The sequence below is a fragment of the Harmonia axyridis genome, chromosome 6 (genome assembly GCF_914767665.1).
Source record: "Harmonia axyridis chromosome 6, icHarAxyr1.1, whole genome shotgun sequence".
NCBI lineage: Eukaryota > Metazoa > Arthropoda > Insecta > Coleoptera > Coccinellidae > Harmonia > Harmonia axyridis.
The window spans coordinates 8,832,541-8,856,542 of record NC_059506.1 but is presented as its reverse complement, the minus strand read 5'-3'; the positions used below and the strand labels follow the sequence as shown (position 1 = coordinate 8,856,542).

At 35.2% G+C, this 24,002-nt stretch overlaps 2 protein-coding genes and 1 long non-coding RNA gene across 5 annotated transcripts in view; 2 read left to right on the top strand and 1 right to left on the bottom strand.

The window, feature by feature from the left end:
* Nucleotides 1–24,002, bottom strand: part of LOC123682785 (potassium voltage-gated channel protein Shaw-like) — a 403,607-nt gene that overhangs the window by 132,078 nt on the left and 247,527 nt on the right. The gene's annotated exons all lie outside the window — the stretch shown is intronic.
* LOC123682790 (potassium/sodium hyperpolarization-activated cyclic nucleotide-gated channel 1-like) lies at nt 714–18,959 on the top strand. Its single transcript, XM_045621576.1, has 8 exons — nt 714–1,043; nt 6,138–6,362; nt 6,444–6,615; nt 7,910–8,117; nt 9,531–9,629; nt 13,785–13,976; nt 16,544–16,767; nt 18,477–18,959. Exons 1-8 carry the CDS (start codon nt 802–804, stop codon nt 18,801–18,803), a joined length of 1,689 nt encoding a protein of 562 aa, XP_045477532.1. The 5' UTR covers nt 714–801; the 3' UTR covers nt 18,804–18,959.
* Nucleotides 11,987–12,728, top strand: LOC123682793. The gene is made up of 3 exons (XR_006747873.1): nt 11,987–12,332; nt 12,384–12,468; nt 12,560–12,728. It is a non-coding gene; the product is annotated as an uncharacterized LOC123682793 (long non-coding RNA).

The following is a 24,002-nucleotide window of genomic DNA, read 5'->3' as shown; positions in this document are numbered from 1 at the left end:
GCGGTCTATAAGAGATTTTGGCGCCCCTTAAGAGTGGCGCCCGCGTGCGGTGCACGCGTTGAACGCGCGGTTGCGGGGGCCCTGATTGTTATCGAAAATACAGCCATTTGAAAAACCGCTAAAAATTTCGAATTTTATTTTGATCCTTTATTTTATTCCACTAGTATAGTTCGAGAAGGCCTTTGACTACGTCAATCAGGAATCGTCCAAAGAGATTTATTTATTTTTTGTATTTGAGAAAACAGGAATACAAGCAAGATATACCTTCAGCAGTAGTCACAAATTACAACTAAAAAATGTAGGACGTAGATGTAGATGTGGGAATAATATCAAAGTTATATCTACAACAGAAGGCCAATGTACGCTTCGAGAACGAGACATCAGAGGAGTTTATAAGAAGAGGAGTGCGTCTGTGCGTCAGGGTTGTGTACTGTCGCCACTCCTGTTTAATGTGTACTCGGAACATCTGTTCATGGATGCACTGGACAATTTAGACGATGGAATAATTATAAATGGGGAAATAGTAAACAGTATAAGGTATGCTGATGACACCGTCCTCATAACCTGTGAGCATGGACTGAAATGACATCGACAGGATTATTTAGAGCGGCAGTGAACAAAGTAATGAGGTCCAATGTGATAGCCAACATCACATAGGATAGGCACTTTAAGAAGAAGAATCTGTCATCTACGCGACTTTATTAGATTTGTCCAGTTTATAATGATACACCCTGTATATTAATTTCTCTTTATGAAATATTTCTCGGAACATCGAATAAAAACAATGTCACTGATTCCTAAATGTCAAAGCCACATATCTGCGCCGTACAACATGAGACTTCTAAGACGTTCTTACCGTACAGCGAAGACACCAGAAATGTATTCAAGAAATTTCTCAGAAATCTGCGTCATTGGAGTCTGGTTTGGAAGGGCCATCCTCAATTTTCCCATTTCTATAGAAGTACTACTGCTTATCTGGCAGAAAGGAAGTTGCATTCTTCTAGCAGATACTCTTATATAATCCACCCAATAAGTAAATTATGGTAAGCACATTATTTTAAATTTGTTGATAGCTAGTTCAAGGAAATCAAATGCAATAATTCGGACAAATGTCAGTAATTTTCAAATACGAATCCCAAAAATCACTTAGGAATATTACAAAATGAATCGCAATTTCATTAATTCGGATTGGCGTAGCCTAAGAAATGAGACATATTTCCGGACTGAATTCTCGAAAATCTATTTTGCTTCAATCACTTACTCGATTTCGCTTTGAAAAATTCATATTACAAATAATTGTCAAATTTGGAAGACCAATTCGATTCAAACGATTTTTGAACCAGACTTCATGCTGATAGATCCCATAGTTTCCGAGAAAAAATCTGAACGCAGTCTTATTAGTGATTTCTTTATTCGAGTTAGGGTTTTTGCTAATTCCAAAACTTGAACAGTGCAATATTCAAGAGGGTAAATTTTACTACTAGAAATAATAATGCAAACTAGTATTGAAAAAATACTGCATATTCTACATCATGGTGTAATATTTAATAGAATCTCAAATCATTGAAAGAAGTAGTTATCAAATAATTATTCCTGTATCAAAAGCATTGAGCAGATTTTTATGTCACGTAGACGACTACTTGCTAATCCAACAATACAAGGGCCTCTATTCCAAAGGTTTGTAGATCGGACGAGGGCATCAGCACCTCTTTGAGTCCGCGGTGCATAAAAACTTCTTTGTGATACCAGAAACGTGATGTCCATATACGACCTGGTGGTAATGACAGATTTCTCGGATCATTTAAAAAAAAAGTCCTTTAACATGATTACGCAACACTTTGTTTTTGAGAAACAGGTGTTAAAGTTCAAGTTTTTCTCTCATAGCACCTTCCCTCCACAAGTTATTCAGCTTGAATTGGTAATGATACTCCAATTTGAAGTTTTCATCATGTGATTTCCTAATTTTGAATGCAAATCACAGGGTGCATTTTTTTCTGGATTGGTGTCCGCTTCTTTCCTCCAGAATTATTTTTTTTGTGAACCACTGGTAGTTTAGAAAAATTTAAAAAGAAACTCTGCTTCATTACAACACTTTTTGGTTTTTTGTAGTTTTGTCGTATCTGCAATCGATTTCGAGAAAAAAATTCGAAAAGCTCTCTATAGTACAGTGCCGTATCTAGAGCGTGGCAAAGGTGGCACTTGACACGGGCGCAAGGTCTGCAGGGGCGCCCAAAAATATAAAGAGCAAAAACTATCGAAGCACCAGACAGAATAATTCGAAAGATCACAACTCGGTTTTCATGTATACGCCTCGCAACGAGCAATGCCGTGGAATCTGGAAACCAAGGAGATCCTATTTTTTTTTTATGGGGGGGGATTGTTTTCGAAAAAAAAATTTTTCACAACAACGTTTATTCATATAATGTGAGTAAAAGAGGTTTGATAACAAAGTTTGAATCAAATTACTAAAATTATTTTTTTTTATTACCAATTCGATTGTTCTCACCTTATACTGGGTTTCCTAAAACGGAGTTACGAGGGATAATTGGATAATTTTAAGAACAGAAAGTCTCATAAGCATGAGCCCTCAAACGTTTGGTTTTCTTGTATAGTCATAATTTTTAGTGATGCATATATGATATTTATCAGTTCATCGAATTTTTATTAATCTTCGCTACAGAATTGGTTGATGAGTACCAAAAGTTATAATTAATTTATTTATCACAGCTTACTTACTGGATTTGAATAATATATTGGATGTTCCTGGGGAGAGCTGTTTGAATTTTTTTTCTCGAAATCGATAGCAGCAGTCTTCGCTGAAGAGTCGGTGAATAAGTACCAAAATGTATGATTAATTTATTTATTTCAGCTAGCTAACTGGATCATTATAATTATTTGGATATAAGATCTGAGAATTACCATAGAGAGCTGTTTGAATTTTTTCTGGAAATTGATTGCAGATACGACAAAACTACAACAAACCAAAAAGTGTTTCACTCGACCAGAGTTTCTTTTCACATTGTTCTGAAGTACCAGTGCTTCATCAAAAAATAGTTCTGGAAGGGTACCTGCTTCTTTCCCCCAGAACTATTTTTTGATGAAGCACTGGTACTTCAGAACAATGTGAAAAGAAACTCTGGTCGAGTGAAACAAAATAAGCATATCACATGAAAACTTTTAAATCGGAAGATCTATGCCAATTCGAGTTAAATATCTTGTGGAGGGAAGGTGCTATGAGAAAAAAACTTTAACACCGGTATCTCAAAACCAAAGCGCTTGCGGATTCATGTTATAGGACTTTTTCTTAAAATGATCTGAGAAATCTGTCATTTTCATTTGTACACATTAGGAACACCGTTAAGATATAATCAATTCAAAACTAATACATGCACAATTAAATTGCAATTTGAATGAATCACAGTAAATTGTATAACACGGCCTAGACAATCAGGGCCGTCGCTAGGGGGTAGGCAGAGTAGGCGGTCGCCTAGGGCGCCAAATTTCAAGGGCGGCATTTCAAGATCGGTCAACAAATATCACATGTGTAGAAATGGAAAGTACCGAATGAGATTTGATTCGAAAAAAATACCGACAAATAATAATCAAAAATCATCAAAGGTGCCGCATTATAATCATAAATAACCACATGTTGCGTTATCCCCTCATAGTGTTGTTTACAAGTTGACGCTAAAAAACCCACGCATTCATCACTTTGTCGGCGTTCGATTTGCTAATAAACATTCCCGAATTTATTGCCATTTGGGGCGGATTATTTTTGTTTTCAATTCTTCAATAATCAGAATGTTGATTGCACAGAATGGAAAGCAAAATATACGAAAAACGATTTCATTTCACCATTCAAAGCTTATTCTTCTTAAGAAATATAAGGAGTTTTATTATTTTGTAAAGCATTCCATTGTATTTTGATATTTTTCATTTTTTATATCAAATTAACTAGTGCTGGGCGTGGGCGCATTCGAATTCAAAATGATGGTTCATCCGATTGTTTTGCTAGATAACCTTGAAGAAAAGGAAACAAAATGTTAAAGCTTTTTATGAAGTCGAAACTGAGCAGAAGAACCTGAACCGCAGGGTTTCTAGAGGGACGGCAAATAACGGAGGGCGGCATTATCAACTTTTTTCAAGAAAACTAGAATACTGAAAAAATGAATCAAATAATTTTTTTTTTGATTTCAACGAATATCACAAACGATTTTTTTCGTCAAATTCACTAATCTTACAAGTTTTTCCATCAAGAATGTCTGCAACATATATTCGAATTAAAAATAATGATTCATTCAATCATATTGAAGAAAAAAATGAATATTCGAGTGTTTTATGAAGTCGAAACTCAGCAGAAGAATCTGAAACCTGAATTCAATTCATATATTTTATCATTTAATCATAAGAATTCAGTCTTAGCATTCTGTAAAACTTCTGTTAGGGCGACAAATTTTGTCTCTGCCTAGGGCGGCAGTTTGGCTAGCGACGGCCCTGTAGACAATTTTTCGATGCGAATTACTTAGTTCAGTACTTTGATAACTACCGTATTGAAATTTTGTGACGAAAATGAAACAAAAAATCAACGAGTAAGTGTATAACGATTACGAATGCAAAAATCACAGATGGCAAATAAGGGGCGACGCCGGCAAAGTGGATAGTTAAAGGAAAATAATAAACCTCGGACATACATGTGCTCGTAGTGCAGTAAAAGTACTCATCTTGCAAGCAGAATATGCGATCAAGCATAAAATGATCACAAAATATATGACTTAAGTTATGAACAAAAAATAATATAAGAAAATATGATCGATGAAAAAAAAAATCTTCGCTGTCTAATATATTGCCACAGGCGCTGATACGTCTCTGCACTCTCTGCTATAGTAATTCTCAGGAAAATCCAAATTATTATAAAGATCCAGTTAGGTAGCTGTGATAAATAAATTAATTATAAGTTTTGGTACTTATTTACCAACTCTGTAGAGAAGATTAATAAAGAGTCGATAAAGTGATTGAGTATCACAAAAAAGTAGGACCACAAAAAACAACTTGTATCTCGAAAACAGAGCGTTTGCGCTTTTATGTTTATGGTCCATTCTATTTTTAAAATCATTCAAGGAATCTCTCATTTTCCTTCGTAACTCCGATTCAGGAGTTGCTCTGAAGAACAATCGAATTGTTAAAAAAAAAAAAATCATTTCGAGTAATTTGGTTCAAACTGCGTTATTAAACCTCTTTTTCTCACATTATAGATATGAGTAAACAATGTCAAAAATTTTTTTTCGAATAACCCCCCCCCACCCGGAAAAAAAAGATCTACGACCTTGGCAGAACCCATGATTTCTCTTTCAGTTTTTCAATCAAGTAATAAAATAGCCTTAAATTATGGCCTAAAAATCTCATTCCATAAATTTTTGTATGCATCACGAGTATTAAGATATGAGGATGTTGATATACAATTCACAAACCATCTAGCCAGAGGCCCTGGGGTTTGCAAGCGTTGTTCACTTGTTGTCCTTGTTATATAATAGTTATTTATAATAGAAGTCCAGAAGGTATTGATATTCTTCCACGAGTTCAAAATTCAAAAACGATCTAGGTGAGTTTTTAAATGAACGACTGTTGAAATCAGCTTTCTCTGCGAGTGTTATATTTTATTTTCACAAATTCACTGATTTTTTTTTACATTCATGGGATATTTCCATAAATTTCGCTCAGAGGTTTTCGCATAAAAAATGTTGGTTTGCACAACTGTTCGACAGATATTAGAAAAATCCGTGACAGAAGAGTTCCGAGTGTCATATTCATAATTAAATATAACCATGAAATCTGTGTGAAACTGATATACTATTCCCATACAATTTTGCTTTACAAGGTATGGCAGAATGAATGGATTCGCCACAGAATTAGAGAAATAACTATTATTATAGCATAGTACCTATAAAGGAAAATCATAAATATTCGTGAAAATTTCAAATTATATTATTTGATCATAGTTTACATTGAGTTAATTTATGAGCTGTGTTCTATAAATATGTTTTGATATTTTCAGTTATATACTAATATTGTCAGTTTTCGAATCCAGACCTTCTTCTACAATTTAAGGGTAAAAAAATAATAAAAAATATATTTTTCAGTTTCAGCATGGAATTAGTCCTGATGATATCTTATCCTTTTGCATTCATTTATTATCCATTAGCTTCTTCTTTTTATAAATTGAAACACCTTTACCACAAAGGGTACACTCGCACAGAGACAACATTTGAGTTCATTTTTATGCTGGAGGTTATAATGAGGTTCTTTATTGGTAGAAAAAAATCCAGACTGAAGAAAGTTATAATCAATCAGAAGAAAATTATACTGTAAGTGGATAAATTGATTTATTTCTTAGTTACAAGCTCGTACCACCGGAATAAAATTTTGACAAGCCATTTTATTTGCAGAAACTATTTTCTCAGTATCTATTTCTTTATTGATATTTGTGGTGCCTTGCCAATCACATATGTTCTACCGATTATAGAAGACAGAACAATTCTTATATGTTTGGCATCATTGAGAACTATGAAAATTTTGAGACTTGGATCATTCGTATCATATTTACATAATTCATTGAAGGTGAGCTGAAGCAACATCAAACACATGGAAATGATTGATTCCTACTTCGAAAGTAGTAAGAGAACTCTTGCTCAGTTATTTTTTGCTCATAATTAATAGGTGATGATTTTATTTCCGATTCTTTTTCATACTATCCCCAGGGCTCATTTGGAAAAATATAACTTTTCGATGATTAATTTCATAAATCGGAAATTATAATCATTTCTCTACATGAACCCGATATTTTTATCAATGAAATAACCGTTTTGGCCTTTAAAGCTTGTTCATTCATGTGCCTAGTGCACCCTTGAAGACCATAGAATTGTAATTGTTGTCGGTTTGTTTATGTAGACTCTAAAACCACCACGGGGACTGGCGTTGAAGTATACGGGATTGGCACCAAATGCTCACTATCGTTAGGTAGCTTTCTGAGTGTCTTTCAGGCAGAGATACTTACAATAGAAATATGTGTGAATAGTAACCTAGCAGAAATGAGATCCATTGTGATAGTCAGGTTGCAATTAAAGCACTAAGCTCACATATCATCGATTCTTAGATGGTATTGAGTGCCGAAGAACAGTCAATGAGGTAGGCAAGAATAACAAGGTCTTTTTAATTTGGATTCCCTGCCAGAGAGGCTGACACACCTGTCAGAAAAGAAGCACTCCTTTCATTGGACCGAAACCTTTTTGTGGTAGAGGCAAATATACCTAATAGAAAGGGTATTAGGAGGAGGAAAAAGCTAAGAAGAAACGTCCTTCGGAATCTTCCTTGGTTGGATCATTTCAAGATCCAAGAAGTATCAGGATCTTAGCAAGAATATACTACACCTGCTCACCTCATGAGATTCACCTGGTGACGGAATGCCTCGCCATCACTAGCCAATGCAAAAGCTGCTTTTGACAAGAAACTTGTAAAAGTAAGGAAGTAGCCTTCTTGAAGGCATCCCTGATACTGGTGTTCCTTAGAACTCTGGAACTGGAAGGCGAGCTGTAGACCACTTTGAGGCGAAAATAGCTCTCTTGGGGGCACAATAGACCATAAGTTCATAATGCAACGGAACCCCCTAAATCAAATTTAATCTAATCTTATTTGTCACTTCATCATGCATGATGAATTATAAATGAAGGAATTCTCGATAACTCGAGCTGAAAGAAAAAACCTTTCCCTTCAGGTTGCTGAATCTCAATATTCCACCCACCTTCGAAATTAAAGCTTTCTACTTCACGTCAGCCTTTTTCCCATTTTATTTCAATATGATTCGAAAATTAATTTTCACCCGAATCTTTTCATTGTATAATCAGAATTTTTTCAGGTACTACACATGTCAGCCTATCAGGGAGTGATCAAATTCATAGCGATTACAGGATTCTCAATCCACTGGTGCAATTGTATCTATTATGCAGTAAAACGAGTTCGTTACATATTCTTTGAACCTACTGCAGGATACTCGGCGATATTCAAAAATGTAACAAATTCTCCCTATGCTGATACGGCTTTCAAAACTATGGGGGTATTATTAGGTATGAAGTTGTGATTGATCAATTCATTCCAATATTCACCGTGATAGTTGATCACGAAGCATACTCGTATCATAAGAATCATTCTCGTATGAACCTCGAAGGTGATACAGATTGCATGTATGAGTGATAATCTTATCTATATTTTAACAAAATGAAACACTTGAAAAAACAAAGTGAATCCATAATTAATCGATATTCATGAAATAATTCAAACCCCAGAAAATACACTGGCGAGCAAATAAAAAAGGGTCACTAAGATTTTACAGTCTTTTTTTTCCATAGACTCATAGAGAATAAACTAAATTTGCACAAAATGCAGATGTATGGGCTAAAAAACTTGATAAAAGAAACCATCCTCAAATAATTCTTCACGAGAATCTTCGTTTATCAGTTGCGTTCAACGTTGGTCATCGATAAGTTTTTTTTCTACTCTCTGAAAAAAACATTTTCATAAAATGAGTTTACCAATCAAGGATTGTTCGAGAATAGTGGCTCTTAGTGAAATTAGGCTGAGCCAGGGAAGAATGTTCGCATATATACAGTCTAAAAAATATTGAAAAGGCATCAGGAGGTAGGCAGACTGCCCAGAAGACCTGGATCTGAAAGAAGACGGTGCAGATTCATTGTTTCCAAAAGTCTTGAAATAGCCATCTTACTGCTGTTGAAGTTTTAAATCGATTGCTAGAGGTATTTCAGGTAAAGGCAAGTGAATTGACTGTAGGACGATGTCTCTCATAATGGAAGTTACGTCCATACAGACCTGCAACAGATCCAGAATTTCTCAGAGAACATCGAATTGCGCGTGTTCAATTTGCACGTTATGACATAAACTGGTTAGAAGCTCAGTGGACACTTTTTTCTGATACATCCAGATGCAGCATTCGAGGAACTGATGGTTGTAGACGCGTTGGTAGACGTCCAGGAGAAGATAAGCCGATGCCAGTATAGAAGAGCGAGTTCATTCAGTGAAGGATCTTTTATGGTCTGGGAGAGTGTGTTTTTCGTGGGTCACACAGAGCTGGTTTTTAGCGATGGATCTTTAACAGCGGTATGGTAAATAGAGTAAATTTTTATAGACCATGTTGTACCTTATATACAATTTCTGGGAGAGCAGGGAATTTGTATGCATGACAATGCACGCCCACCTATTGCTCGAATAATGAGTGGCCAGCACGAAGTCATGACTTAAATCCCATCGAACATCTATGGGACCAACTGGAAAGGCGAGTTAGAACTATGGTTCCATCGCCTAATAATGTATAACATCTCCGTGAAGCCCGTAAGTAGGAAAGGTATTTTCTGCTCGCCAGTGTATTTATTCCTTTTTTTGCTGTTGCAATAACATATTTGAATACACTCATATTTATCCACACAGTAGGTGCCATCAGATATCTACATGATATTGTTCCACAGGCACAAGACGTGAAATGGGTTCAAAAAGAAAAATAGAACATAAAATATTAATGGGCCTTTACTTGTTCCTTGGAAGGATTATAATCATGATTCTAGGTGGTGAGTATTTTACTATATATGATTTTTCCTACAACTGCTATGAAAAGTAGCGTATTTCGACTTGATTCGAATCAAGTCCATTACTTGAATTATTGGAATTTTTGCAGTTGTAGGAAAAGTATAGTGTGCAACATGTGGAGAAAGTCCACAATAACAATAACCAATAAAAAATTTAAAAAAATAATAGTATGGAATAAATAATATCTGAACTAAAGTAATTGCTCGAAATGGCCACCTTCATTCAATACACATAGTTCGTACCGTTGTCTCAAGTTGTTCAGACTATTTTTGATGGCATTATTATGTTTCTGATTTAGATCAGAAATTAATGCTTCAGTTTCGTTTTTAATCGTCTCAACAATTTCATTATTATTGAAATAATTTTTTTCCTTCAAAAACTGCTATAAAAACATATCCAGCGGTGTTAAATCGGGACTATTTGGTTGCCATGGAATGGGTGCGCCATTACCAATCCAAAGATCAAATTGCCCACTTGAATGTTCTCGAACGCTATGCGGGGGTGCTCCGTCCTGTTGCCAAATTATTTGCTCCAATTCTTCAGCAGAAAACAGTTGCTCCAAAAGCTGAGCTACCTCTGGCAATATATTTTCTAAATATGTCTCACGTGTTAATTTGTAGTCGAAAAATATAGGCCCCACAATTTTATCATAAACAATGCCACACCAAACGTTAACAGATTTTATTCCGGATTTTCCGATATGAATAGTTTTTCTTTGTCTTCGATTTTTGTTTTTCTAAGAATGTCTATTTTTTTCTGTTGAATACGCCGGCTGTGGAAAACGATGATTCATCCGTCCACATTATAAATCTAAATAAATTAGGGTTTTCCTCCAGTCTTTGCAGCATATTTTGACAGTATTCTAATCGTTTGCGCTTCTGGTCTTCTGTGAGGAGTTGTACTGGCAATAATTTGTATGGCCTATACTGGTTCTCTTTCAGTACCCTATAAATCCTGGAATAGCTTATTTCCAGGTCACGCGACGCTTCCTTCAATCCATTTTCCGGACATTCTATAACAATTTTTATTAATTTGTGCGGTTAGTTTCGAGAGCACTGACCAAAAAATGATTAACATTACCTTCAAAATAGAGCAATATGTCCAGTTCTTGATTTTCATTTCTTAAGATGCTACGCCTCTTTCTCTTGGATGACTTGGATGCAACTCCATATATTCTCTCCTTGCAGCTTTCTTATTTTTATTGTTCTTTACTTAAAGTGTAAATATTTCAAATTTTTCCGCTTCTGTGTAGTGCATATTTGTTGAATAGTTTCATTCAATGACAAACATAGGTCATATGCCAACGAGATAACTCAAAAAAAGGCATTTTGAATTATCGCAGCCTACCGCTTAAAAACTGATTACTGAGAATACTGAGGTGGTTCTTAAAATTCGAAACTCTGTGGTACTCAGATTAAGAGAGATAGACCGAACATATGTTATATATTCGAGGTCAGGGGAAAAAGAGCTAGTCAAATATAGAAAAATATACAGGGTGTTCCATTTGAAAAAATGAAGTTGCTATCAATATGTTGCCCACTCTGTATATATTTCGTTTTGTGAAATCATTTTAAAAAACACTAGTCGATTTCGTGAAACTTTTGTAGAAAACATTTTTTTATACCTTTTTCAGTATGAAAGTTGAACCCCCTTCAACTTTCATACTGAAAAAGGTATAAAAAAATGTTTTCTACAAAAGGTCAAATTATGGTGAAAAACCCGGTGCAACTATGAACAGATTATTCATTTCAACTACATTCATTTCCACTATTAAACTCGAATCGAACAATCTGAATCAGTGACTCGTTGACTCATGTACTTCTTTCATTGGTCATAAGTGTTTTCCAGTCGAGTACGTGACACCCCAGGGCTTGGCGCACTAGAGCCTCAAGCCCTCGCTATGACTGGTACGCACTGGCGTACTGTCAAATTAAAAGTGAACGAACCAGCGTTTAACAGTTATTTCGTACTTTATAAATGCTTTTCAGTCAGGTGCGTATCACCTCAGGGCTCAGCGCACTAGAGCCTCACGCCCTCGCTATGACTGAAACGCAACGAAAACAAACTGTCAAATTAAACGTAGGTACCAGCGTTGCCAACCGTACGGTAATTACCGTATTTGTACGGTAAATTGATGCCAAATACGGTATACGGTCCGAAGGGGCTACCGTACGCCAAAATACGGTAATTTCGTAATTTCAATTGCGATTTTTTTTTTTGAGCTCATTGTAATAGTGGCTTTTGAAATTGTAATGTATCGATAAAAAGAAGTTTTATTTCTGTGTAATAGCACAACATTCTATGTTCATGTAAAATAACAACCTGTAAAAATCATCTGTTAACGTCTCTCTTCATTCTTAAGTCTTCAAGAAGTTCTTGAAGATGCTGATGAAGAAGAAAAATAGACATCAACGAGGACATTGACATATTCTGGGGAAAACTCCAAAAATATACAAATGAAATGGGTGTATTTGAATTCCAGAAATTGTCACAGTTCGTACTGAATATATTATCCCATCCGCACTCAAATGCTGAATGCGAAAAAGAGTCTCCAGTAAAATAAACTTGGTTAAAACAAAATCAAGAAATAAGTTAATAACTAATACAATCAATGGTTGTTTATTAACGTCTCAGTGTGTGAAAAAAGATGGTAACTGCGTAGATTTTACACCAACTCAGAATATGTATGCAAGAATGAACAAAATTGATATGTATTCTAATTCTTCCAGTTCTAGTATCGAAGTTGATGAAGATGAATTTGTCATACACGGTTGAAATATAAATTTTTGAAAAGAGGACACATGAATGCAAATCATATTTGTAAGTCTAGTTACTTGAAGTTGTTGAATGAAATTATCAATTCAAATTAGTGTTAAATGCAATAAGATGAAATTGTTTTTCTTTTTTCTAGATGTTACGATGGAATCAGAAGGTTTTACAGAAGCAAGTAGCAGTTCGGCCACCCCCAAACGTAGTGGTAGTAAGCTGAGCCCCTTAACCAACCAGAGAATTGAAAGAATGAAGGCTAAAATCAATTCTTTGAAGTGCAAAATATTTAGGCGTAAAGTTCCCCACTGTTTTTGCAAAGGAAGACCCATCGAGGCTACCAATAGAACAAATATCTCAAGATTGATATGTGAATCAAAACGATACCTTTCCAAAGATGCTCATATTATTTTTGCTAATGAGTTGAAAGCAAACTTTGTTAATAAATTCAACAGAAGATATGATGATGACTTGAAAGAAATGTGCTTGTTAAGTGAATACAAAAAATCAAAAACTAAGAAATCTATGCAATGAATTTCACATTTAAGATTACTTATATATTACTTATTTTTATGTATATATTCTTCTGTACATTTTATTATGTTTATTCAATTGAATTAAAAATTCCACTAATTTGACAAAGCATTTTTTCTTTCTCTCCCTAATCTTTGATTTAGGGCTTAGTTAAATTTTGACAAGTTTAAATTACAATTTGTAGGTTAGGTATGGCCATAGAATAGAAAGAATTGTTTATCTCTTTCTCTATGTACTTCTGTGGTTCTGTGTACGGTAAAATTGTCCCAAATACGGTAATTTCTCGTCCCTGGTACGGTAATCTCAAGATTTTGGGTTGGCAACGCTGGTAGGTACCTAAACAAACCAGAGTTCCAGCTGTCTCGTACTTTGTGCGAAGTAACAGCCGTCTTTCTTTCTCACACCTGTCAGGGTTCGACTCCCCGCAAATTCGGGGGGTGCGCTAGGGAAAAGGGGAAGGTAACGAAAGCTCGACGCTCTGTTTACTGGAACCGTAAAAATGCGCTTCCGAGCTATACCGAGGAGCTCCGAACGGTGACTGGAAAGCATTTTATTTACAGGTGCTATCTCAGAAGGTACTTGATTGTTCTAGCTCGGCCTCGACGTATGTAGTCTGTTCAAGAAGAACGCAGTGGTGTAGGGCTTGCTAGCTCGTTACAATAATAAATTATTGTACATACAGCCTCAACGCTACTCAATAATTCCAGGACAAAAACGAATTATTTTCTGAATTGATCATTTTTCTCGAGATCTTTCTGTATTTGAATCCTTTGATGAAAATTATTCGAAAATACACCCTTTCAATCGATAATTTCATAGATTCATTATTTTTTCAGTCATAATGATTAATCAGGTACTACAAGCAGCAGAGCTGGATATAAAGTACCGTGAAGTTTTGGGTCAATTGAATGAATTCATGTCACGTAAGAAGCTACCACTAGCTACAAGAAACAGATTAATCTCTTTCTATGAATACAAATTTCAAGGTAAATTCGTGAGGGAGAAGAAAATAGAAAATTTACTATCAGGTGAGCAATATTTTGTGCAAATCAATTTGAAAGGTGGTGTTGAAATAGCTTCAAAAAATGCATTTCGAAATTTTTGAATTGACGGTCAAGTGACGCTGCAGTTATTGTTTGAAAAATTTGTAAAAACGAGTTTCAAAAATTGACTCCTCCTTGTCACAAATTGATGAAAACTGCTTGATCGCCCAGCTTATTCTCCAGTGAATAGAGGCTTCATGCTGACTTCAAACGAGTGCTCCAGGGAACGAAATTTGGCTTTGATGAAGGCAAAAACGTATAATAGAGCAAGAACCCACAACGGTCAGACCCTTCGTCATTTTATGAAAGCTGTGCATGTCCCCTACACAGATAAAGACGACCAGCGACTGAAGAGCCACCACTGGTTACTTTTACACAATTCTTGATAATTGTTATAGTATAGTCACTTGAACAAGTCCATAAAAACGCTTTACCAGATGTTCCTTTGAAGTGAATATCTTGATCCGCTAAATACCGGGGTTTATTTTAAACTATTGTTAGGCAATAAATTTACTGGTCCTAAAGAAATTTTTGGACAACCCTTGTATAATAGAAATATTCTGGCTTCCTCCAAGTAACTTTGGATTTACTATACATAATATATTTTATTTTTCTGCTACATGATTGCATACTCCGAGTTACACGGTTTTCATCATATAATGGGTTCAATATATTGAAGAATTGAAAATAAAACAGTTTCATAATTGTTGGTCGTCCGTCTCCTTCCCGTTCAAGAAAAATGATATGATATCGAAATAATCATTACATTTTCTACAATTCCGACTTCCTCGAGTTTAATTTGCATCACATTTGATTCCCGAAAAAAATGGTCTAATGTAATTTTGGTGGAATGATCCCGCCAACTGAAATAATTCTGAGTTAGTGGTTGTTAAGAATCCTACAGCCAAACCTGGCAGTCCGGAAATGCTCAGAAAATCAATTCAATAGAATTCGAATAATGTTAATAATCAAATGAACAGTGATGCTGCTCGTTCTAGGCATTTTCGCCTCAATTTTGCAAATTTTTTGTAGGGTAATTAGGTAAATCGGAAATATAGGAATCAATATTCGGTGCAGATTTCGAGACATGTAAGTCAAAATTGGGTCAAACAATACTTTTGAAAACCGAGCACAAGAATCCATATCGACAACATATTAAAATTGTGGTCTCTTTAGCCTTGGTCTAGTCTAGATTTGAAGCTCGGAATAACCAAAACCTTTGAAGATTCTGCTCTAAATGCATTAGTCATTATCTATCAATTAACAACTTATCTTGTCATAGATATCGAAAAGTATATATCTTTCTATGTTGATATTTATATTGTAGGCATACTCTTCAAATTATTAACCAAAGATTGAGCTTTAAAAATGTTCTCTGAAATTCTTTAGGAAGCATTTCCTCAAAATGAACATGCTATGGGCGTAGTATTCACTATTAATTTATATGTTGATGTTAGTTAGCCAATTCGTGAATATCTTTGTTACCTCGAATCAGAGATTCAAATTTCAGACTTATAGGTCACCATTGAAACTACTCGTTTTACACTGTAGGGTGTGCTGTCCGTTTGGTATCAGGAAATACGAATTGACTGAGTCACAGGACAGATCTTACTAATCAGTGCTTGAATAACAATGAACTATGATAAAAAGAATCAATTTCTCTAAAGATTCGATTGTCGCCAACATTAAAATTATTTTGTTTCATTTAATTTATATAATGAATTTCCATCGAGTGCAGAATGACTTTTATGAAGTACTGACGAAAATGTAGTATACACAAAGCAATTTTTCATTTCAATTGAGGTTTTTTTTAAATCTATATAAATGATTCAAAATCATTAAATCACTTTCTCGGTACAGTTTGAACAATATGAAAAAAAACATGGACCAATCTGGGTTCTTCTTCAAGGTCATTCGCGATTCGCCTAAATACTACATCTTTATATTTCCATCCTAACTGATATTTATGTATTCTGATACTGGTGGTTTTCACAAAACTGAATGATGATTATCACGGTTTAATTATTCATAATTATTTAGATTTTGTTATTCATTTTGCCAAAATCAACAGGTTTATCTCTTGGTCGATTTTTTGTGGAACTTACTGGGTCCAACTGATTTTGAAATCAGCTACCATAATTTCTGTAAAACGCGAAACTAGCTCTCACCTACCCAGAGAAAATTATTATCATATTCATCTCAGCTATTCATACCGATATACAAACCGGCTAAATAAATATTCGAATCAATACATGAACTTGATAATAGGTCAAATGAGAAAGGTGGAAGACTGTATTATTTTCAACTGAAGCATCAGTAGATCTATATTTTTTGCCTTGATTTTCTGGTTATATGTTAATGAAACCGGGATGGATAAAGCATAATATTGCGTTATTGCGTATAATAAATATTTATGAACCTATTTCAATTACAATACTGCTGTTGTTGAATCAATTTATCCACTTGATCAGTTTTTTCTCAATATTGCTAATGTCTAAATCTGTCAAACCTGAACATCAAGCAAAGATTATATTAGACATATTTCTCAACAGATCGGCTCAAGAAAGAAACTAACTTCCATTCAAGTAACCAACTAATCAAGCAAGTGAAAATTTTCGAAGATGTTCCTACGAAAATCCTAGGAGAAGTACTGAGCCACCTAAAAATTGAAGTGTTTTTACCGAATGATATCATCATAAGCGCTGGTTCTCCTGCTGAATGTATGTATTTCATAGCGAGTGGAACAGTGGCAGTAACTACAGCTTCCGGCAGAGAGGTAAGTTAGCAAGCCTTTGTATTTGGTTGAAAATAAGGCTCATCGTGACTTTTGTTATTCTGCAAATATTGATTAAAACCTTCAGCAACATTTTTCTTCAATATTTGGGATTTCGAAACTTTCGGAATTTTCTATTACGAGGCGTGTATTTAAAGTAAGGTTTCCATTTATTTCTTTCACATATAACACACATAACATTTATTTACTAAGTTTTGTACATTGCTGTAAAGCTTGAAATCTAAGCTATTTTTCTACGTAATCGCCATTCACTTCGATGAGCTCCCTCATTCGTACGACAAACTTTTGTATCCGCTCCTCGAACCACGATCCCGCTGCCTCGCGCAAGAACGAAATGACCGCTTCATGAACTTCTTCATCGTTCGCAAATCTGAAAAATTGAATGAATAGAGTCTCTACTGCACACATCTTGGAGTTTTTCGGCCAACTCATTGAGAGTCAACCTGCGATCTTTCAGCACAAGCGCCTCGAATTTCCGCACTGTTTCGTCCGATAGTGACGGCCTGCCGCTGCGCTCCTCGTCGTGAACGTTTAGTCGGCCAGCAGAAAATTCTCTACACCATTCTCGAACGTTTTTCACGTCCATACATTTCTCACCATACACTTCTTCCAATTGATGATGAATTTCTAAAGGTGGAGCTTTTTTTGAGTGCAAAAACTTAATGACTGAACGTAACTCGCACCTGGCGGGAGCGACAACCGGCACTTCCATTGCAAATGGGTGCTACGTCAAGACTTAGCATCCTAATGAGCTCCACCAGGTGTCGATTGGTGGAGGGGAGCCTAACGTATACAACAGTGTTGCCGGACTTCATCTAGCGCTACTTGCGGCGATACAATGGCCTTGGAGACCTTACTTTAAATAAACGCCTAGTATATCTGCGTCTATACAAAATATTGAGTGCTACTGAGTGATGATATACATACAATTCAAGAAGAAGAAAATTGCGCTCAAAAAGTCCAGTAAAGCATAGTAACCTTCCAAAGTGATAAATGTACTTCAACGCTGCTCTAATGGCTCTAAAATTTTCTGTGGAAAGATTCGTCTTTTAAGTTGAAATAAGTTTCAATCTATGTTAGCAATCTCTTCTTCATTAGAGCTAAATATCTTTTCCTCAAACAATTTTCAGAATAATGAAAAACATGATATGATTGATGAGATTATTTCATTATTTGAAAATTCCATGGTACTGATATTGATAATCCTTAATCAATTGAAGACTACAAATAGTTCACAAAACTTTTGCACAATGTAAAAATGAACTGAATCGGTGAATTCCATTTGTAGATAACAATGCCAGTAGAAGTTTAATATTGAAAAAATTCGGAAAAACATATCTCACTTTTCTCTCGATATTTAAAATTTTGAAAATACTATAATTTTCGTAAACCAATTTATTTATTTCAATTGAGAAAATAGTTAACCGCTCGGATAACCTTTGGATGGAGAGTGGAACATTTTTTTGGTGAAAATATTTTCTTGACTCGAAAGAGTAATTTTTATATACTGAAACTACTTCATGTAAATAAACTATTTGCAGTCGCTAAGAATATTGATATCCATTTATATATTGTTTTCAATCTTTGATAACTACTGCTATTATATCGAGATGTCTTTGGAGATCTAGAAATATTAACTTGATCATATTCATGACGTCTGAATTAACCAAATAAAACAGATGAATTTTCAGGTTTGCCACTTGGAAGATGGTGGTTACTTCGGGGAGGCATGTTTGGTACTGAACCGTAAAAAGTCGATGTCTAACATAATAGCATTAGAAATATGTGAAACATATCGTTTGGACTCAAAATCATTCAAGAATTGTTTCAAGAGCAATCCCGGAATATTCCAGAAATTGAAAGCAGAAGCAGAAAGAAGAGAACTTGAGACTCAGAGAATGGAAGAGGAATTTCAAGAGAAACTTTTTCTCAAGACGTACCTTGGTGATATACGAAGAGATACCTACGATTCTATTCAGTCTGGCCCACGAAGAGATTCAGCACAAAAATTCATTTAATTTCGACAATTTTATTGAATATAAATAGCTGTATGCATAATTGTTATACTTGTGAAAAAGTTCAAGTGTTAGTTACAGTTAAGTAATAATGAAGGATTGGGCGAAGATCTAATGTACTTATCATTATCTAATGGTAAATACAGCTTCTCAAATTTATGCCTTTGTGAATGTTGAAATAATGAATTTTTATTTCACGGGAGCACTTACTTCCACATTTGTTGTGGAATATATCTTCAAACGGGGTGTAATTTTTTCAAGTATTCTAACGTATAATCAAATTGAGGAAATATTATTGCGTCAAATCCTATCTACTCGTCAGAAGAAATAACCAGTAGTGGTGAAACGAATAACGGGCGTGACAGCAGCAACGGACCTAGCAACGGTTCTCTTAATCCGTTCTTCAGAACAGTTCTTCTTCTAAGGGCTCTACCAGGGATTTTGGAAGGAGGATTGAATCATTTTCGACTCGAATCGATTATAAAATATCTTTTGCACACGTTCTATATGGTAAAATGATATTTACCCCCTTGTTATCCCCTACCTACCCCCCGAAGTTTGAAAAATTCGGTAGTCGGCTAAATTGACCGTTGCTGGGGATTTTTTGATGCGAATCGATTGTTTCGATCGAAGTGAACACGACCTGTTTGGTGAAATAATTTGTGACCCCCAAAAAAACTCCCTAATCACCCCTCAAAGTTTGAAAAATTCAGTAGTCGGCTAAATTGACCGTTGCTGGGGATTTTTTTATGCGAATCGGTTGCTTCAATCGAGTTGAACACGACCTATATAGTGAAATAATTTGTGACCCCCAAAAAACCCCCTACGCACCCCTCGAAGTTTGGAAAATTCGGTGTTCGTCTGAATTGACCGTTGCTAGGGATTTTTTGATGCGAATCGATTGTTTCGATCGAATTGAACACGACCTATATGGTGAAATAATTTGTGACCCCCAAAAAAACCCCCTACGCACCCCTCGAAGTTTGAAAAATTCGGTAGTCGGCTAAATTGACCGTTGCTGGGGATTTTTTGATGCGAATCGATTGTTTCGATCGAGTTGAACACGACCTATATAGTGAAATAATTTGTGACCCCCAAAAAAACTCCCTACTCACCCCTCAAAGTTTGAAAAATTCGGTAGTCGGCTAAATTGACCGTTGCTGGGTATTTTTTGATGCGAATCGATTGTTTCGATCGAAGTGAACACGACCTATATAGTGAAATAATTTGTGACCCCAAACAAACCCCCTACCAACCCCTCGAAGTTGTGGAAGAGATAAAGGAAGCCGCCTTTGATAAATCGATTGTTGGGCATATCAAAGAAATAATGGCGGCATCATTTAATTTTACCATATTGACGCCACTAATAAAATGGTTTGAAAATATAGTACTTTTACTCTGCTCAATGAAGGAGAACTCACATGTCAAAATTGCAATGCAAAATCTTCTCGGCGTTTGCTGTAATGGAGAAGACTACGAAGAAGAATTTAAATATATTCAACTTTTCAAGAACACTAGACCCAGAGATCCTCTTTATAAGAAGAGTCCATTTTATAAACTCTTCAGAATGAAATATATCACAATAAAACGTGAAGTGGTAAAATATAAGCAATCTGGTAAAAAAATATATATCACAATGAAAAGTTCCTACTGAAAATCTTGAGAAAATATATTCCATTTTTACCCTTATGGACCAGTATCATATCTGGTAAGAGAAGGAGTAATGCCCCTGTAGAGAATTGGTTTTCAGTGGTGAAGCATTTGATTTTAGAAGAACTTGAAAACCAGAAAACAAGTAGAGTCATTAGATTGATAAGGAGAAGAATGTTGGCTGTTCATAAGGAGATAATGCTGAATATACCCAAAAAAGGATGCACTTCGAAAGGCAAAATAAAGAGAGAAAGAACAACAACCAAAATCCTGTAATTAATCAGTTGTTGGATAATCTATCTATCTCTTCTTTGAAAAACATCAGATCAGTTGGTTGAACAGATATTATTGAGAAAATTTTCTTGCCTACTATGAGAATATAATATCGTGAAAGTTCACTTAGGTACCTCCAAATTTGACTGTTGATGATTTGAAATATTATAAACTAACGTACTTTGATATTTGCAACAAGGCGGCTGCTATAAGATGTGATTTATATAATGTTGGACTTCATATAAAATATATTTTGTTATGTAAGTTAAATTTTCGAAAAATTTATATTATGAAAATGTCAATTGATTTATTACTAAAAACAGAGTTCTGAAAGTTACCTTTACCAAATATTTTGCATTGGTATAATATATTAGTTTATTTATAAAGTTTACATTATTTTAAGTTCCTGTTTTATTTCGAAGAATGTTTCGTCTAACTTTTTCAAAGCTATGCTGTTTTAGTTTATTTATCTGAAAGCAGATTATATCACTCTGTTTGCTGATGACACATCAGTATCAATAACAGCATCAAGTCATGATGAGCTCGTTTGTTCCTGTAAAATTTTAGTTGAAAATTTCGTATCATGGTGCCACAAGAATAAAATAATAGTAAATATAAAAAAAACACAGTTTATACATTTTGGCTTGAAAAATAACACTATAGGTAGTATGACAGTTGATTGTTGTGATGGAGTAGTCAAGTCTGGGGAGTGTGTTAGGTTTCTGGGCATCTACATTGACAACACCTTAAAATGGTTTCAACATATTGATTATGTCTGTGGTAAAATAAGCAAATCGTATTATGCTATCAGTCGCGTAAGGAGCTCTTTTCCACTCGAATCACTACTGAAATTATACTATTGTATGGTATACAGTCACATATCTTATAATATTTTACTATGGGGTACATCGTCAGAAATGAACAGAGTATTTATACTGCAAAAGAGGGTCCTTCGGCTGATTTTTGGCATGGATCCACGTTCCTCCTGTAAACCATTTTTCATTAAAAATGGCATCTTGACCGTTCCATGTGTCTATATTTATAAGTCTCTTGTACATATCAGGGATCATTATGCATCTTTCGAAAAACTTTCTAGTTATCACAGCTATGCTACTAGAAACACTGCTATACTCTCTCTGCCTAAGCACAGCACATCCAAATTCGAAAATTCACCTACTTATAAAGGATTAAAATTGTTCAATAAATTGCCTGAATCAATCAAATTTTTAGATCGTACAAGTTTCAAAAAGAGAATAAAGTCTTTATTGCTTGGAAAATGTTTTTATAGCATAAACGAATATTTCCATGATTCTCCTCTGAATTGTTAGGCATTTGTTCTATTATTATTGTTGCTGTATATTATACTGAATTGTAATTCATTTGTTTATTTTTCTTTTCTTCTTTCTCTATGATGTGACTTATCTCATACATTTTATAATGTCTTAAGAGATCAATAAATGTTATTATTATTATTATTATTAAATGATTTATTTTTTTAACTTTTCAGTTCTCTTTATGTTTGTCATTAATGCTAGTTATTTAAAAAAAAACCGAAATAAATTATTCTCGTTATATGAGAAATTATTGAACATGTGGTATATTCCCCAATGAACCAACCATCTCGATTTACCAAGATTAAGGAAATTAATCTTTTTGGAAAAATACTATACGTGCGAATAAACAAATACATGTGGTATTGTGTCCATGAAGAACACAGAATGTTTCAAAAAAGTGTCTTAGATTATTGCACTGAGACATCAAGGATTCACGAAGTCGCCCACCTATTCAACGAAATCATACAATTCGATATATGAGTTCAATATGCTGCATTTGATTGCCATAGTGAGAAGTTCGTCTCGCAATTTTTCGAATTTCGGGAGCTCAGTGATTGTTTGGGGGTCACAAATTATTTCACCATATAGGTCGTGTTCAACTCGATCGTAACAATCGATTCGCATCAAAAAATCCCCAGCAACGGTCAATTCAGACGAACACCGAATTTTCCAAACTTCGAGGGGTGCGTAGGGGGTTTTTTTGGGGGTCACAAATTATTTCACTATATAGGTCGTGTTCAACTCGATTGAAGCAATCGATTCGCATAAAAAAATCCCCAGCAACGGTCAATTTAGCCGACTACTGAATTTTTCAAACTTTGAGGGGTGATTAGGGAGTTTTTTTGGGGGTCACAAATTATTTCACCATATAGGTCGTGTTCAATTCGATCGAAACAATCGATTCGCATCAAAAAATCCCCAGCAACGGTCAATTCAGACGAACACCGAATTTTCCAAACTTCGAGGGGTGCGTAGGGGTTTTTTTTGGGGGTCACAAATTATTTCACCATATAGGTCGTGTTCAATTCGATCGAAACAATCGATTCGCATCAAAAAATCCCCAGCAACGGTCAATTTAGCCGACTACCGAATTTTTCAAACTTCGAGGGGTGCGTAGGAGGTTTTTTTGGGGGTCACAAATTATTTCACCATATAGGTCGTGTTCAATTCGATCGAAACAATCGATTCGCATCAAAAAATCCCCAGCAACTGTCAATTCAGCCGAACATCGAATTTTCCAAACTTCGAGGGGTGCGTAGGGGTTTTTTTTGGGGGTCACAAATTATTTCACCATACAGGTCGTGTTCAATTCGATCGAAACAATCGATTCGCATCAAAAAATCCCCAGCAACGGTCAATTTAGCCGACTACCGAATTTTTCAAACTTCGAGGGGTGCGTAGGAGGTTTTTTTGGGGGTCACAAATTATTTCACCATATAGGTCGTGTTCAATTCGATCGAAACAATCGATTCGCATCAAAAAATCCCCAGCAACGGTCAATTTAGCCGACTACCGAATTTTTCAAACTTCGGGGGGTAGGTAGGGGATAACAAGGGGGTAAATATCATTTTACCATATAGAACGTGTTCAAAAGATATTTTATAATCGATTCGAGTCGAAAATGATTCAATCCTCCTTCCAAAATCCCTGGTAGAGCCCTTAGAAGAAGAACTGTTCTGAAGAACGGATTAAGAGAACCGTTGCTAGGTCCGTTGCTGCTGTCACGCCCGTAAACGAATATAGGATATTCAAGTCTCTCTCTCTCTGTACAATATACAGAGTGTTTCAAATTAAGTCGGCACCATTGCTAACTCCGTTATTATCGATGCTACGATGTCGGTTAAATGGGCAAACTAGTAGCATTTTTAGTGGTCTTCTTGATGCCGAAAACAAAACAAAAATTGACAGTCGCGTTGTCATAATATTTCATAAAATTATATTTTTT

What these genes read in the sequence shown, in the direction of transcription:
- LOC123682790 (XM_045621576.1), top strand. Translation starts at nt 802, where the DNA reads ATGTCAAAGCCACATATCTGCGCCGTACAACATGAGACTTCTAAGACG. An exon ending in CACCCAATAAGTAAATTATG is followed by an intron (nt 1,044 to 6,137) that starts GTAAGCACATTA and finishes TATATTTTTCAG; the next exon opens with TTTCAGCATGGAATTAGTCC. An exon ending in AATCAGAAGAAAATTATACT is followed by an intron (nt 6,363 to 6,443) that starts GTAAGTGGATAA and finishes TTTTATTTGCAG; the next exon opens with AAACTATTTTCTCAGTATCT.